The sequence below is a fragment of the Emys orbicularis genome, chromosome 3, assembly GCF_028017835.1.
Source record: "Emys orbicularis isolate rEmyOrb1 chromosome 3, rEmyOrb1.hap1, whole genome shotgun sequence".
Taxonomy (NCBI): domain Eukaryota; kingdom Metazoa; phylum Chordata; order Testudines; family Emydidae; genus Emys; species Emys orbicularis.
This window is the reverse complement of record NC_088685.1, coordinates 66,766,542-66,779,253: the sequence shown is the minus strand read 5'-3', so window position 1 is coordinate 66,779,253 and position 12,712 is coordinate 66,766,542. Positions and strand designations below refer to the sequence as shown.

Genomic DNA, 12,712 nt, shown 5'->3' with positions numbered 1-12,712 from the left:
CTGCTGCTCAGCGGCCCCCGGCAGCTGGTGCCTCTTTCCATGCCCCCTCCCCCTTCCCCCAGAGCAGCGGCCCCCCAGCTAAGATTTAGTTAGGGGTATTTATAGTACAAGTCATGGACACGTCACCCATCATTAATTTTTGTTTATGGCCTGTGACCTGTCCATGACTTTTTTTACTACAAATACCTGTGACTAAATCATAGCCTTAATTATGAGGTTTGTGAGTTAGCAACCGGACTGAGATGACCAAACTCTCTCTTGTTCACTGCCTCTGAAGTACAGTATCTGTATACAGTCATCTAGCTCAAATCCCTAGTGTGAACTGGTGAATGACAAGTTAAAGAATCTGTATGCCTAATTAAATGGCCCAATAAATCTCTATTGACAGCAATGGCAAAGTTCTTTGTCTGGGCCTAAAGTTAGTAATGCATAATATAATTCAGGATTAAATTCCTACATCATCCATACAAGGAGCATAAGTAGTAATGATTAAAGCTGATTGTGCCAGATGTAATTTTCATGGCACTGTGACTTTTTTTTTCATAGTCTGTTTCTGTTTTTTCTTAACATAAAGATGTTTTTAGAATTATAGTGCTATGAAAGTAGTGTGACTTAAGTATAAAATGTTTTATCAAAATAAGACCTACTTTAGTGACCTTAAATTTTTTTAAAATGTTATAGCTGTTTTGCCATCTTTAATTGCTTTTAAACTATTGACATCTATTTGACATAACTTTCCTTTTTTAAACTAAATTTTAACTTTCATCATTCAGAAGTGAATCCTACCAATTTGTGGTTAGGAAAATGATCAAATTTTAAGAGATTAGCTTTAAAAACAAAAATAAAAGCAATCAGTGAAACACTGCAAAGGTGAGATATTGCAAAGCTTAGAAATAATACATATTTAAGTGGGCTTTTTTTTTAATGACTGCATAACTGCACATCTTGTTAACTGTGAAATTCAAGTGATCTGAGTTGATTCTGTTCTTTCTAAACAGAGACAGTATTTAATGAATCTGGAATTTTATATACAGTGTCAATATAACTGCTTTGAAGCACCACTTGGTATACTAAGACTTCTGTATCTTATATCAATCAATACCTTTGTAGTATTTGTACTACATAGAGGGTCAATATTTTCAGTAAGACAGAGTGAAGGAACATAAATCCACACCGTGTAGAGGTCAAGCATAGGCGTTTATTACGCACAGCGCTGGTGGAGTGTCACCTTGCTTATTAGGCTCAGAGACACTGTCAGTCAATTGATTACAATAGAATATATGGATTTCCCATGGGCGGGGGAAAGTGATGGGGTAGGCAGTTCCACACCCCGGGATAGGTTTTGGAGCAAGACAAGATAGCACATTAGCCAATGGTTAACAGGTTACATAATGTCTCCGCCCATGGTTTCAAGTTAACATTTAATTAATACGTTGATAAAATGTATTAGCATTAAATATAGATGTTGAATTCTGATTTGGGGTCCATAGGAATGAAGCAACTCCTTTGATTGTCCAACAGGTACATTCCTAGGGGATAAAGCAAAGAAACAGTGAAAGTATATGACAATAAAGATTGTCTCCTTTGTGTTTTAAGGCAGGCATTGGTCCCTGGGAAAGGGAGGTGGGAGGAGGCCATATCTTATACTGACATGTTCCAACCCTTCATGAACTCAAGGTTGGATTGTGGGAAGAACATCTCCCTACAGAAGAAAATAACACAACAGAAACAGGGCTGCTTTGTTCTATTTGCGACTTTGCATAAGACACAATATTCAGTTATTGCTCCAACATCTGGCAATTTTGCTGACCAGGCCTATCTTATCAAGCAAGGTTATCTTCGTTTATTCTGCTTCTTTTAGCTAATCACTGTTTGGTAGGCCTCTGGTCTCTTGACCAAACTCTGGACTTTGGGCCTGTAAAAGAGCTAACACAATCCATATACCAGGTTGTTATATAAAATGCACATGGATTTTAACCCTTCACATAGAAGCGTATTTCTGTATCCGTAATATATAATCGGAAAGGGATTTGCATGACTTAGGCCTGTATGTGGATGTAGACAAGTAGTGTTTGGGCACATAAATTAGATTAATTCAAATCTATGTACCTGTAACTTTAAAAATCTGGTCCATGATATATTTTAACCAGAGCACTATTATTCTTGTGTGCTAAAAGTGTTAGGTGCTCCACAAAACCTGTATGACCCTGTTTTCAACGGTACGAAATGCACACTGGACAAGGCAGGGGCTTGCTTAACACTCCCCCTATTCATGTCTATATATGTAGAATCATAGAAATGTCGGGTTGGAAGGGACCTTGAGAGGTCATCTATTCCATTCCCCCTGCGCTGGGGCAGGTCCAAGTATACCTAGACAATCCCTGACAGGTGTTTGTCTAACCCAGGGGTCGGCAACCTTTCAGAAGTGGTGTTCTGAGTATTCATTTATTTACTCTAATTTAAGGTTTCGCGTGCCAGTAATACATTATAATGTTTTTAGAAGGTCTTTCTATAAGTCTATAATATATAACTAAACTATTGTTGTATGTAAAGTAAATAAGGTTTTTAAAATATTTAAGAAGCTTCATTTAAAATTAAATTAAAATGCAGAGCCCCCCAGACTGGTGGCCAGGACCCAGGCAGTGTGAGTGCCACTGAAAATCAACTTGCGTGCCGCCTTTGGCACGCGTGCCATAGGTTGCCTACCCCTGGTCTAACCCGTTCTTAAAAACCTCCAGTGATGGGGATTCAACAACCTCCCTTGGTAACTTGTTCTATGCTTAACTACACTTATGGAAAGTTTTTCCTAATATCTAACTTAAATCTCCTTTGATGCAGATTAGGCCACTTTACTTCTTGTCCTACTTGCAGTGGATATGGAGGACAATTGATCACCGTCCTCTTTATAACAACCATTTACATATTTGAAGACTGTTGTTAGGTTCCCCTGCCCCAGTCTTCTTTTCTCAAGACTAAGCAAGCCCAGTTTTTGTTTTTGTTTTTAAAAAAACCTTTCCTCATAGTTCAGGTTTTTGACATCTTTTGTAATTTTTTTTTTGCTCTCCTCTGGACTCTCCAGTTTATCCATATCTTTCTTAGACTAGGCATCTGGAACTGGACACAGTACTCAAGGTGAGGCCTCACCAGTGCTGAGTAGAACGGGACAGTTATCTCCCATGTCTTACATATGACATTCTTGTTAATATACCCCACAATGATATTGGCCTTTTTCTCAACTGCATCACATTGTTGACTTATATGCAATTTGTGATCCACTATACCATCCAGATCCTTTTAAGCAGTACCACTGCCTAGCCAGTTAATCCCTGTTTTATGGTTGTGCATTTGATTTTTCCTTCCTAAGTGTAGTGCTTTGCATTTGTCTTTGTTGCATTGTATTGTGTTGATTTCATATTCCTGAGGGAATTCTGCATCCAAAAAGGAAAATTTCTGCACCAAAAAAAAAAAAAATCTGCAGACGCTATTTTAAAATCCTGCCAAGTTCTGCATATTTTATCTTTCAATAAATAAATGTGGAGGCTCCAGCATGACAGTGGGGAGCACAGGCCAGTGGCTGCATGGAGGTAGGAGATCACCCTGCAGACCTCCACCCCCAGAGACACGGACTCAGCGGTGAGGCTACACCTGACACAGTGCAAGGGCCAGACCTACCCCAGAAACAGCCCAGGGCCCAGCCCCTCCATGCCAGGTGCAGCCGCCGGGGAAGATTTATGGGGGTGGGTCTGATTGGCGTTCCTTGCAGGGGAAGAGGAATTCCTGTCCTCTCCCATCGCCAGCCCAGCTGAGATTAGCAGCTGAGCCTGGTGCACGGTAGGAGCCACTGGCGGGCTGTCCCCAGTGATTTACCTCTCCTCTGGCTGCTCCAGACGCACCCACACTGCTGGGAAGGGGCACATGACTGCTCTTGTGGCTTCCCTTTGCTTCCCCATCAGAAAGTCATTTTTCTGTGGGGAAGCAAGAAATCTGTGGGGGTACAAATTCTGCACACAAAGGGTACGTCTACACTTACCTCCGGGTCCGACGGCAGGCAATCGATGTTCTGGGATCGATCCCGGAAGTGCTCGCCGTCGACGCCGGTACTCCAGCTCAGCGAGAGGAGTATGCGGCATCGACGGGGGAGCCTGCCTGCAGCGTCTGGACCCGCGGTAAGTTCGGACTAAGGTACTTCGAATTCAGCTACGTTATTAACGTAGCTGAATTTGCGTACCTTAGTCCGAAGTGGGGGGGTAGTGTGGACCAGGCCACACAGTGCCACAGAATTCCCTCAGGAGTAATTTCAGACCAGTTCTCCAATTTGTCAAGGTCATTTTGAATTCTAATTCTCTCCTACAAAGAACTTGCAAACCCTCCCATCTTGGTGTCATCCACAAATTTTATACGTGTACTCTCCACTCCATATTCCAAGTCATTATTGAAAATATTGACTAGAGCTGGACTCAGAACAGACCCCTATGCGACCCCACTAGATATGCTCCCCCTCCCCTGCATTTTGACAGTGAAACATTGATAACTACCCTTTGAGTTCAGTGTTTCAACCAGTTTTGCACCCATCTTGTTGTAAATTTCATCTAGACCACATTTCCCTAGTTTGCGTATGAGACTGTCGTGGAAAAAAATCAAGATATGTTGTTCCACAGCTCCCCTCTCCCCTGCAATCCGGTAGGCCAGGAACCCTGTCACAGAAGGAAATTAGTTTGGTGTTGTGTCCTTATAACCCGGTTATCCTCTAGGTGCTTACAAATTGTTTAATAATTTGTTCCAGTATCTCTCAGGTATCAAAGTAAGGCTTGATTGGTCTATAATTCGCTGGGTCTCCTTTGTATCATATGCTCTTTGTTCCCCTTTTTCAGGAGAAGGGCAAACTTTAAAAAGAGGAACAAGAGTATATGATCACATACTATTATATAAGTAATAAAATATCATACCATTTTTTTACTACAACTGTCTGAGGTGCATTTTGAAAGTTTGGCCCCATTGGAGCCAAGCCTGATTCACTGTGCTGCTTGTATACAAATGACTTCTTATTCTGTCTGGCTTGCGTCATAGTATATAGCATTGAAATATGCTGCACATGAATCTAAGCTTGTAGAAAAGTATCTGTTGCGAATGATCATGCACAAAGGAGTAGAGTTGAGTTTTCACCTATAACTTCAATATTGTCATTTATTGACTTAAGTGTTTAAATGTGCCATCAGACTTGTCTCTAAATAAGACTTTTATGGAATTTTCTTTAAATTTAAGCTGCCAAGAGTGTTTAGTTCAAATATTGATGCATTGGTTGAACTTTCCCTATTTTAACTGTTCAAATGTTTTTAGTCACAAGGAGGAAGGGTGCAATCAAAAGTTAGTCAATTTATTTTGCAAGGAAGGGGTTTTACCAATCTGAACTAAACATACAGGCGAGTCTCATCTTATGCCGGGGTTCCGTTCCGCGGTTAGCGCATAAAGCGAAAACCGCGTATAGTCAAAATTACATTGAGTTGAATGGTGGGCAAAATCGTGCACACTATAGGTACAGTATTAAAATTGTTGTTTTTCTCTTTTTTTAGTTTTTGTTTTTGCTGACCGCGTAAAGCTGAAATCGTGCATGTTAAATGCGCATAAGATGCGACAGACCTGTAGCTAGTTTTTCATTAAGTATTCTTTTTAAAATAAATGCTCTATAAAAAGTAAGATTACATTTACGTTTAAACCTGATAAGCAAGTTTCAATACGTATTTTGTAAAATGAAGGGTTTTATATGAGAGAGAGTGTGGTTCAGTCTATAGGACACTGAGCTGGAAGTTAAAAGATCTCAGTTCTAGTCTTGGCTGCTTTGTGTCCTTAGTCAAGTCACACTCTTTGTTTGCTTCCTTTCACACCCTTGGCCTGGGCAAATTGCAAGCTCTTTGGGATAGGATTTGTCTCTTAATGTGTCTTTACAGTTCCTAGTACAATGGGGCTTTGATCCTGGTTGGGGTCTGCAGACTCGGTTATAATACCAATTAATTTGTAGACCCTTCAAAAATGAATTTGTAATTGAATCTCTCCAAATTTAATATTGTTGAAAGTTGCTATTTTAAACCATATATTAAATACTAACAAAGGTAAAATGATCCATGAATGGGAACTATTTGGTTCAGAGGAAGGTATCCTTTCAGTTACAGTTCCTAGTCCTATATCCTGTCTAGGTTAGTTTTGAACAAAAGTCATTACGGTCTGGTCTGATGCCTTTTGAGTTGTCCTTATTAAATGAGTTGATCATAGTCTTATCCAGTTTTAATGGACAGGTAGTCACATCACCAGTATCACAACTAGCACTTCTGTTACCTGATTCAGCAGAGATGGCTTTTTTTTAAAAGGAGGTATTGACTGGATTTGAAGAGTGAGCTACCCTCTTGTCTTTCAAGGTCAGTCACACTGATGGGACAGCGTAAGGAAGTTTGCATTGCTGCTACTCTGACTGTTCCCCTTCTTTGAATACACTGAGACGATCCATCTTGAGGACTATAAATCAGCACCTTCTAAAAATCCTAAAACACATTTCAGACAACAGTTGGCCTGGAACTTATCTAGAAACCTTCCCACACAAAAATCCTTCTAAAACATGTAGATTTGACACATCCATACACTCCTTTTTCACTATCCTCTAACCTGTTGGTTCTCAAGCTATTTACCATTGTGGGCTGCACATGTGGCCCACAATGTGTTATGTGGGCTGCATCCAATTCTACCTGTATAGCCCTGAGGATGTCACATGGGCCGCAGCTGGGTGCAGATTGGGCCACAAGTGGCCCATGGGCTGCAGGTTGAGAACCACTGCTTCTAACCCCTTGTTATTTGATTCCACTTAAGATGCAGTATTAGCATGTTAAACCATTATATGCACAGTTAATCTATTGTATGCACTTATTTAATTTCAGATTTCTTATCCTTAAAACAACCTAGATCCAAAATGCTTAAAATGTGGAATCTCTGACCACCTCATTAATTACTTGTAAGGATCACAGTAGCAGTGGAATAGATGATCGTTGTGCATTAAATACCTGTGTAATTATCCTCTGCTTATCTTTTAATTGATCACTAGAGTGTACTGTGACATTACAACTGCTAATTGTGATAAAATAGTCTTGCTCTGGAAAGAACTTTGTTATCTAGACTGAGTCATACTTGCTATGACCAAGTTGATTTTGCTTCACTACTTTATAGTGGTGCTGTGAATACTTTGGGCAGGGGTAGGAGGGTGCATGCATCTGACTTACATTCAAAGTGTAAAATTGCTACATGTTTGACAGAAGGTTTTGTCTTCTGAGAGGGCTAGGGGGTTTCTGTTTACGTAGGTGTATAGAAGATAATTTTAAAAAATGAGCCTCTGAGAATTGGAAATACTTGAACATCTCCCTAGCTTGGCAAAGATGATGCTGACAAAAAGCCTACTTCTGCATTGTCAGTCAGGAATTTTTACTTAAAGGAAGTTACCACATGCTCTTGTGTGGTTCTCAAAAACGCTAATGATTTTACAGTTCTCAAGTACCTGAATCGAAGACACCATTGTTTCAGTTCAGAAGATTGGACAGGATTTGCTGTGGAGAGCATCAGTGTTCTACCTTAGTAGAATGAAGGCATTGTTGAGCAACACAAGGCTCTCCTTTTCCATCCTACAGCTAGAGCATGTATCTTCTATTCCTACTTCCAGCTCCTGACTGATCAGAGTGAGAGAGACCCAAAGTGAGAGCAAACAAGTCTGACACACAGGAATGTAGAATGCTACAGCTGAGCCACTGAATCAGAAATAGCAAGGTTTTTATGAATGTTGAGTTGAAGGAATCATCCCCAATGGTGTCACCACAAGCTTTAACTTGGCGTCCATTGTGAGACTGTAGGGTTTTAACTGACTACGAAGTGTGCACTCCTTCAGCTCATAAGCCTAACTGTGGTTCAAGTTGGCCCATTTTTGTTGCTTCTTCACCTTACTCAGTGATTCACCTAAGTTCAGATGAATGTTGCAGTTGAGATTTCATGATCAATAAATTCTGGTGTCTGAGTGGGAAAGATCTACAGTTTTTGGATCACTAGGCAATTTGTTTCTCTTATAATGTATTTTTATTCTTTGGGGGAAATGATTCAGATCTTAGTGGGCAATTTTGAAACAATATCTTATGTCAAAAAGCAGGGCATAGTTAATTTGGATGTAGCCTTTGATGATATTTATTTATCTGCTTATTTATACTTCTCAAAAAAAAAAAAAATTCCCTTCTCCTCCCAGAAATAGGAGTTATGCTGCTTGTTGTCCATGAAATTGTGTTCTGTGGAAGAAATCCCAGACAGAGAACTTAGAACTCACCAGTCACTGGAGTTCTCCTATTAGGAATTTTTCTATGAATTTACTCTGACAATTTGTGGCTATTTAATTACAGTATGTTATGTAGAAATGAAAACAATTGAGAGTTGACTATACCAACACATTAAAGCACATAGGGGTACTGTAGAATAACTGAAAAATAAATGTTGAACTTTATTTTAAAAAAAATCTTGCTATAATACTTCTCCCATGCTTTTAAACTGCATGTTGTCAGAGGTTCATATAATTTAGAGAGGGCTTAGATTTCCCATTTTAGGTCTCTTCCATTCCCCTGTTAGTTGAGAATTATTTTGGTCAGCACATATTAGTGTGTTTCTGTCTGGTGTAGACTTAAATGTGCCACATGGTGAGTTCTCTTGACAGATTATACAGGGTAACACATCTTACTGTCAGAATTTATTTTTTCTTGATATTAAGCATGTTTTTTTTCCTGTTTAGTTTCATTCCATGAATCCTATTTTTACACCCTTTTTATATATATATATTCATCAGAATCCAGATCATATATTTGTGAGGGAAGATACTTGTGTATGTGTGCTGAAGGTTCACCATCTCTGGCATTGAATAATCAATACTAAGAGAGAAATAATACACTAGTGCTATTGCAGTTGACTTAATGCTACAGCCACCTCTTTCAAGACAACAATTTTAGGATTGGAGATCATATCATTCCCAGATTTATTGTGAACAGGCTTATATACTGTGTTTATATTGTAGTTACATTGCTCAAATCTTTAAATACAAAACATTACATGAACATATTATTTAGGTTGCAAAGTCAGGCACTCAGAAATTAGGAAATGCCATAATTAAGGTTGCCTGTGCTGTAAGTCCATTACAGTTCTAGTAATCAAGAAGCTAACTTGGGAGCCTGTACTCTACCACTACATCACACTCAAAAACCTTCTGCCTAGAAGTCTTGGATTTAATATTGGATTTGCTGCTATATTACAATACAGTAAATGTGCAAAGAGAACTTTTGTCTGAATTCATTTTCTGCTGGGGCACCCATGTGCTTCTTATTGAAGTAGTTATTTGAATAGGAACAATATAGGAATACATTTTAGTAACTGTGCTCACTGTGGGCTGTCACACTGGAATTTGCGAAGGACACTTATTTCACTGATTTTTTTTTTTCCCCAATGGCTTGAGATTCCCCTCTCCAAGTTGTTCCTCTCCCCACAGTAATCCACATGTTTAGTGCAGTAGAATAAGTCTGAGGGTTGCCAATAATCCTGTTACATTCCAAGAGATATTGAATCAGCAACTTTCATGTTTTTTTTCCTCCCAGATGCACAATCAAAGAAGATGATCATGTTTCTGATTTACTACAACTGGAGAGTCAGAAGTAAGTTTGATTTCTGACATTGAAAGATTTTGGAGCATGTTTTCTGTTAGTTCTTATACTGCTTTTGTTTCAGAATGTCAGTGGTATACTTCACTCTGTAATGTATTACCTTGCAGTCCGTGGTTAGTGACATCCTTAACTAGCTCTACTGCGATAGCACCTATCACATTTGCAGCTATTGTAGAGGAAGAGCTCCAGCAAGAAGCTGCTCTTATCAGGAGCAGAGAGAAACCTTTGGCTTTGATCCAGGTAAAAGAAGCTGTATTTTTTTCACTACCTCTTTTAGAGATGACATTTTAGAATCAGTTATTCATATGCTGCGTAGTGTCTACCAGCTGTTAAAGCATAACTTCAGGCTCATTTTGGGGAGGGTACGGCTAGCCTGGGGTGGGCAAACTTTTTGGCCTGAGGACCACATCCGGGTATGGAAATTGTATGGCGGGCCATGAATGCTCATGAAATTGGGGTTGGGGTGCGAGCTCCGGCTGGGGCTGTGGGCTCTGGGATGGGGTTGGGGATGGAGGGGGCTGCAGTATAGGAGGGTGCTCTGGGCTGGGACCGAAGGGAGGAGGGGGATGAGGGCTGGGGCAGGGTGTTGGGGTGCGGGGAAGTGGCTCAGGGTTTCAGGCTCCGGGCAGCGCTTACCTCAAGCGGCTCCTGGAAGCAGCAGCATGTCCCCCCTCTGGCTCCTACGCAGCGGCGTGGCCAGGTGGCTCTGCTGCATGCTGCCCCGTCCGCAGGTGCGGTTCCCGGCCAATGGGAGCTCCGGGGGCGGCGCTTAGGGTGGGAGCAGCATGCGGAGCGGAGCCCCTTGGCTGCTCCTACGCGTCGGAGCTGGAGGGAGGACATGCTGCTGCTTCCAGGAGCTGCGTGGAGTGGCCCCTGACCATGCTCCCTGGCTGGAGTGCCAGAGCAAGGCAAGCCCCAGACCCTGCTTCCCAGCGGGAGCTTGAGGGCTGGATTAAAATGGCTGGTGGGACGGATTCGGCCCGCGGGCCATTGTTTGCCCACTCCTGGGCTAGCCTGGCAATATTTGGGGCCCTTAGCTGCTGGGGCTAGGTTCCATGTTCCCCAATTTTCTTTGCTTGCCCTCATGGTTTGGAGTGTCTTGCCTTCTCCCATTCTGCTAGAGGATGACATCCAGCCAGTCCATGAGCATTTTAGAATCTGTTAGGCAGGTCCTGGGGCTATTTGTCCTATTTAAGGCCTGCCCAGCTAGCAGGTTTTTTAAAAGACCTAGCATGTAAAAACTTATCTGTATTTGAAAGAAATGAAGAATATTCATTGATTTCTGACGTGCAGGATGTATAATTATTCAGGGCTATTAAACCTTATTGGTAACGGTAATTTGTTTTAAAAAGTAACATTGTTATACAGTGAACAGTTTCCATCCCCCATGAGATGATTTCTTCTAGACCTGATTATAAAATGCTGACTTCCCCTTTCCCCTCTCTTCCCCCCCCCCTTTCTTTCGTCCTTCAGATTGAGGAACGTGCTATTCAGGATTTGCTAATCCACTACGAAGCTTTTGACAACCCTGATGAATTTGTTGTCATTGAAAGGGCTCCACAGGGACCTATTGCAACACCTTTGTGGAACAAGCACTGAAGTTAATCCATCATGAATTTCATGAAGATATGTCTACTTCAGAGTTTTTGACTTTTATTACAGGTAGAATTGGAGTGGGGGGAGCAGTCTTGTAAATTTAGTATCAGTGTTAAAATGCTGCACATAATCTGCATGCATCTGATTATACTAGAGAGAGAATGCAGACTATAATTTGTTAGTGTCCATTATTCACACCATAAAATGTATGTATGTTTTGACAACAAACTTTTTACCATACCCTGTGTTAATAACATTCTATATAAAATTGTAGATTGAAAATACATTTGCTTATATTAAGGTTTAGTCCATATTAGTACAATAAAGTTTTTGTTAAATTCACAGGTGGTGGAAAAAAGTAGGCGCTAATTTTGTGATTATTGTAAAACTGACCATTTAAAATTATGCATCTTTTAAATGTGAGCATTTAATCAGGATTGACATGACAGATTAGAAATATCCCAAATGTATCTTAAATTTCATCTAAAAATACAATTTGGCAATGCAGTTTTTCCTAACCTCTGATATGTATGTATGAGTACTGGTTCTCTCAGCTATTGTGACTAATACTTTTGACTGTTACTTTTCATGGTGAGCCTCTGTGCTGGACTTAATGTGCTCTGCTACTACCTGCTTCCAGTTCAGTTATGTGTGTTTTTACACTGTTGGTAGGTTGGCCTTTTGAGCAGCCCAAGCTCTGTTATGGTTTAAAACAAACACAGTTCAGTGGGATGTGATATCACTAGTTGGATTATCCATGATGTATTTTGGTAAATTGGTACAATTTTAGAACCACCGTGTTAAAGTACAATATATTTAAAGTGCTGAGGAGATGCAAAACCTGTATGTTAAATATTAGAGCTACAAGGATGAATGCTTAACTGTGGATTTTGAGAATACCTAATTTGCAAAGATTTCATGGCTGGCTTTTCAGTATTGTGTGTTCAAAAAGTTCTTTGTGCCTGGTTTCTCTGAACAGATTTATAAAAATTGTTTAATAGCCTTATGTACAATATGCTGTCTTGTTGGTTTGTGTTTGGGTAGTTAAATGTGGACTTACCAGTTTCAGTAATCTCAGCGTTTACAGATCCTGGGCAAACTGGAGAGGATCAAACTTAGAGAAGGTATTACCCAGATGGATGTACAAAGCAATCACTGTGTGATAAATTATTTGAGTCTTGGAAAACAATGTAGCTGCATCTAATGGCTTCAGGTGGGCTACATAAAAAAAAAAAAACACATGTAAACAAATGCAATAAACATTAAAATCTTGATTCAGACAAATGTGTGTACTTAGTTTTTGTGTACCATTGTATAAAAATTTACTTTTGTGGCAATTAGAGTATTTCTAAAAGCATTTTCATTTCATATGGACCATGAACAGTGTGCTTAATACA

General features: G+C 40.2%; 1 protein-coding gene across 2 annotated transcripts in view; it reads left to right on the top strand.

Annotated features, from left to right (window-relative positions):
- Positions 1 to 11,318, top strand: part of IBTK (inhibitor of Bruton tyrosine kinase) — an 89,507-nt gene extending 78,189 nt beyond the window's left edge. For both annotated transcript variants that reach the window (XM_065401047.1, XM_065401046.1), the window contains exons 26-30: positions 509 to 527; positions 4,252 to 4,261; positions 9,668 to 9,710; positions 9,827 to 9,959; positions 11,193 to 11,318. In XM_065401047.1, the coding sequence (XP_065257119.1) occupies positions 509 to 527; positions 4,252 to 4,261; positions 9,668 to 9,710; positions 9,827 to 9,959; positions 11,193 to 11,318 (331 nt within the window). The remainder of the gene's footprint in view (positions 1 to 508; positions 528 to 4,251; positions 4,262 to 9,667; positions 9,711 to 9,826; positions 9,960 to 11,192) is intronic.
- The last annotated feature ends 1,394 nt before the right edge of the window (positions 11,319 to 12,712 follow it).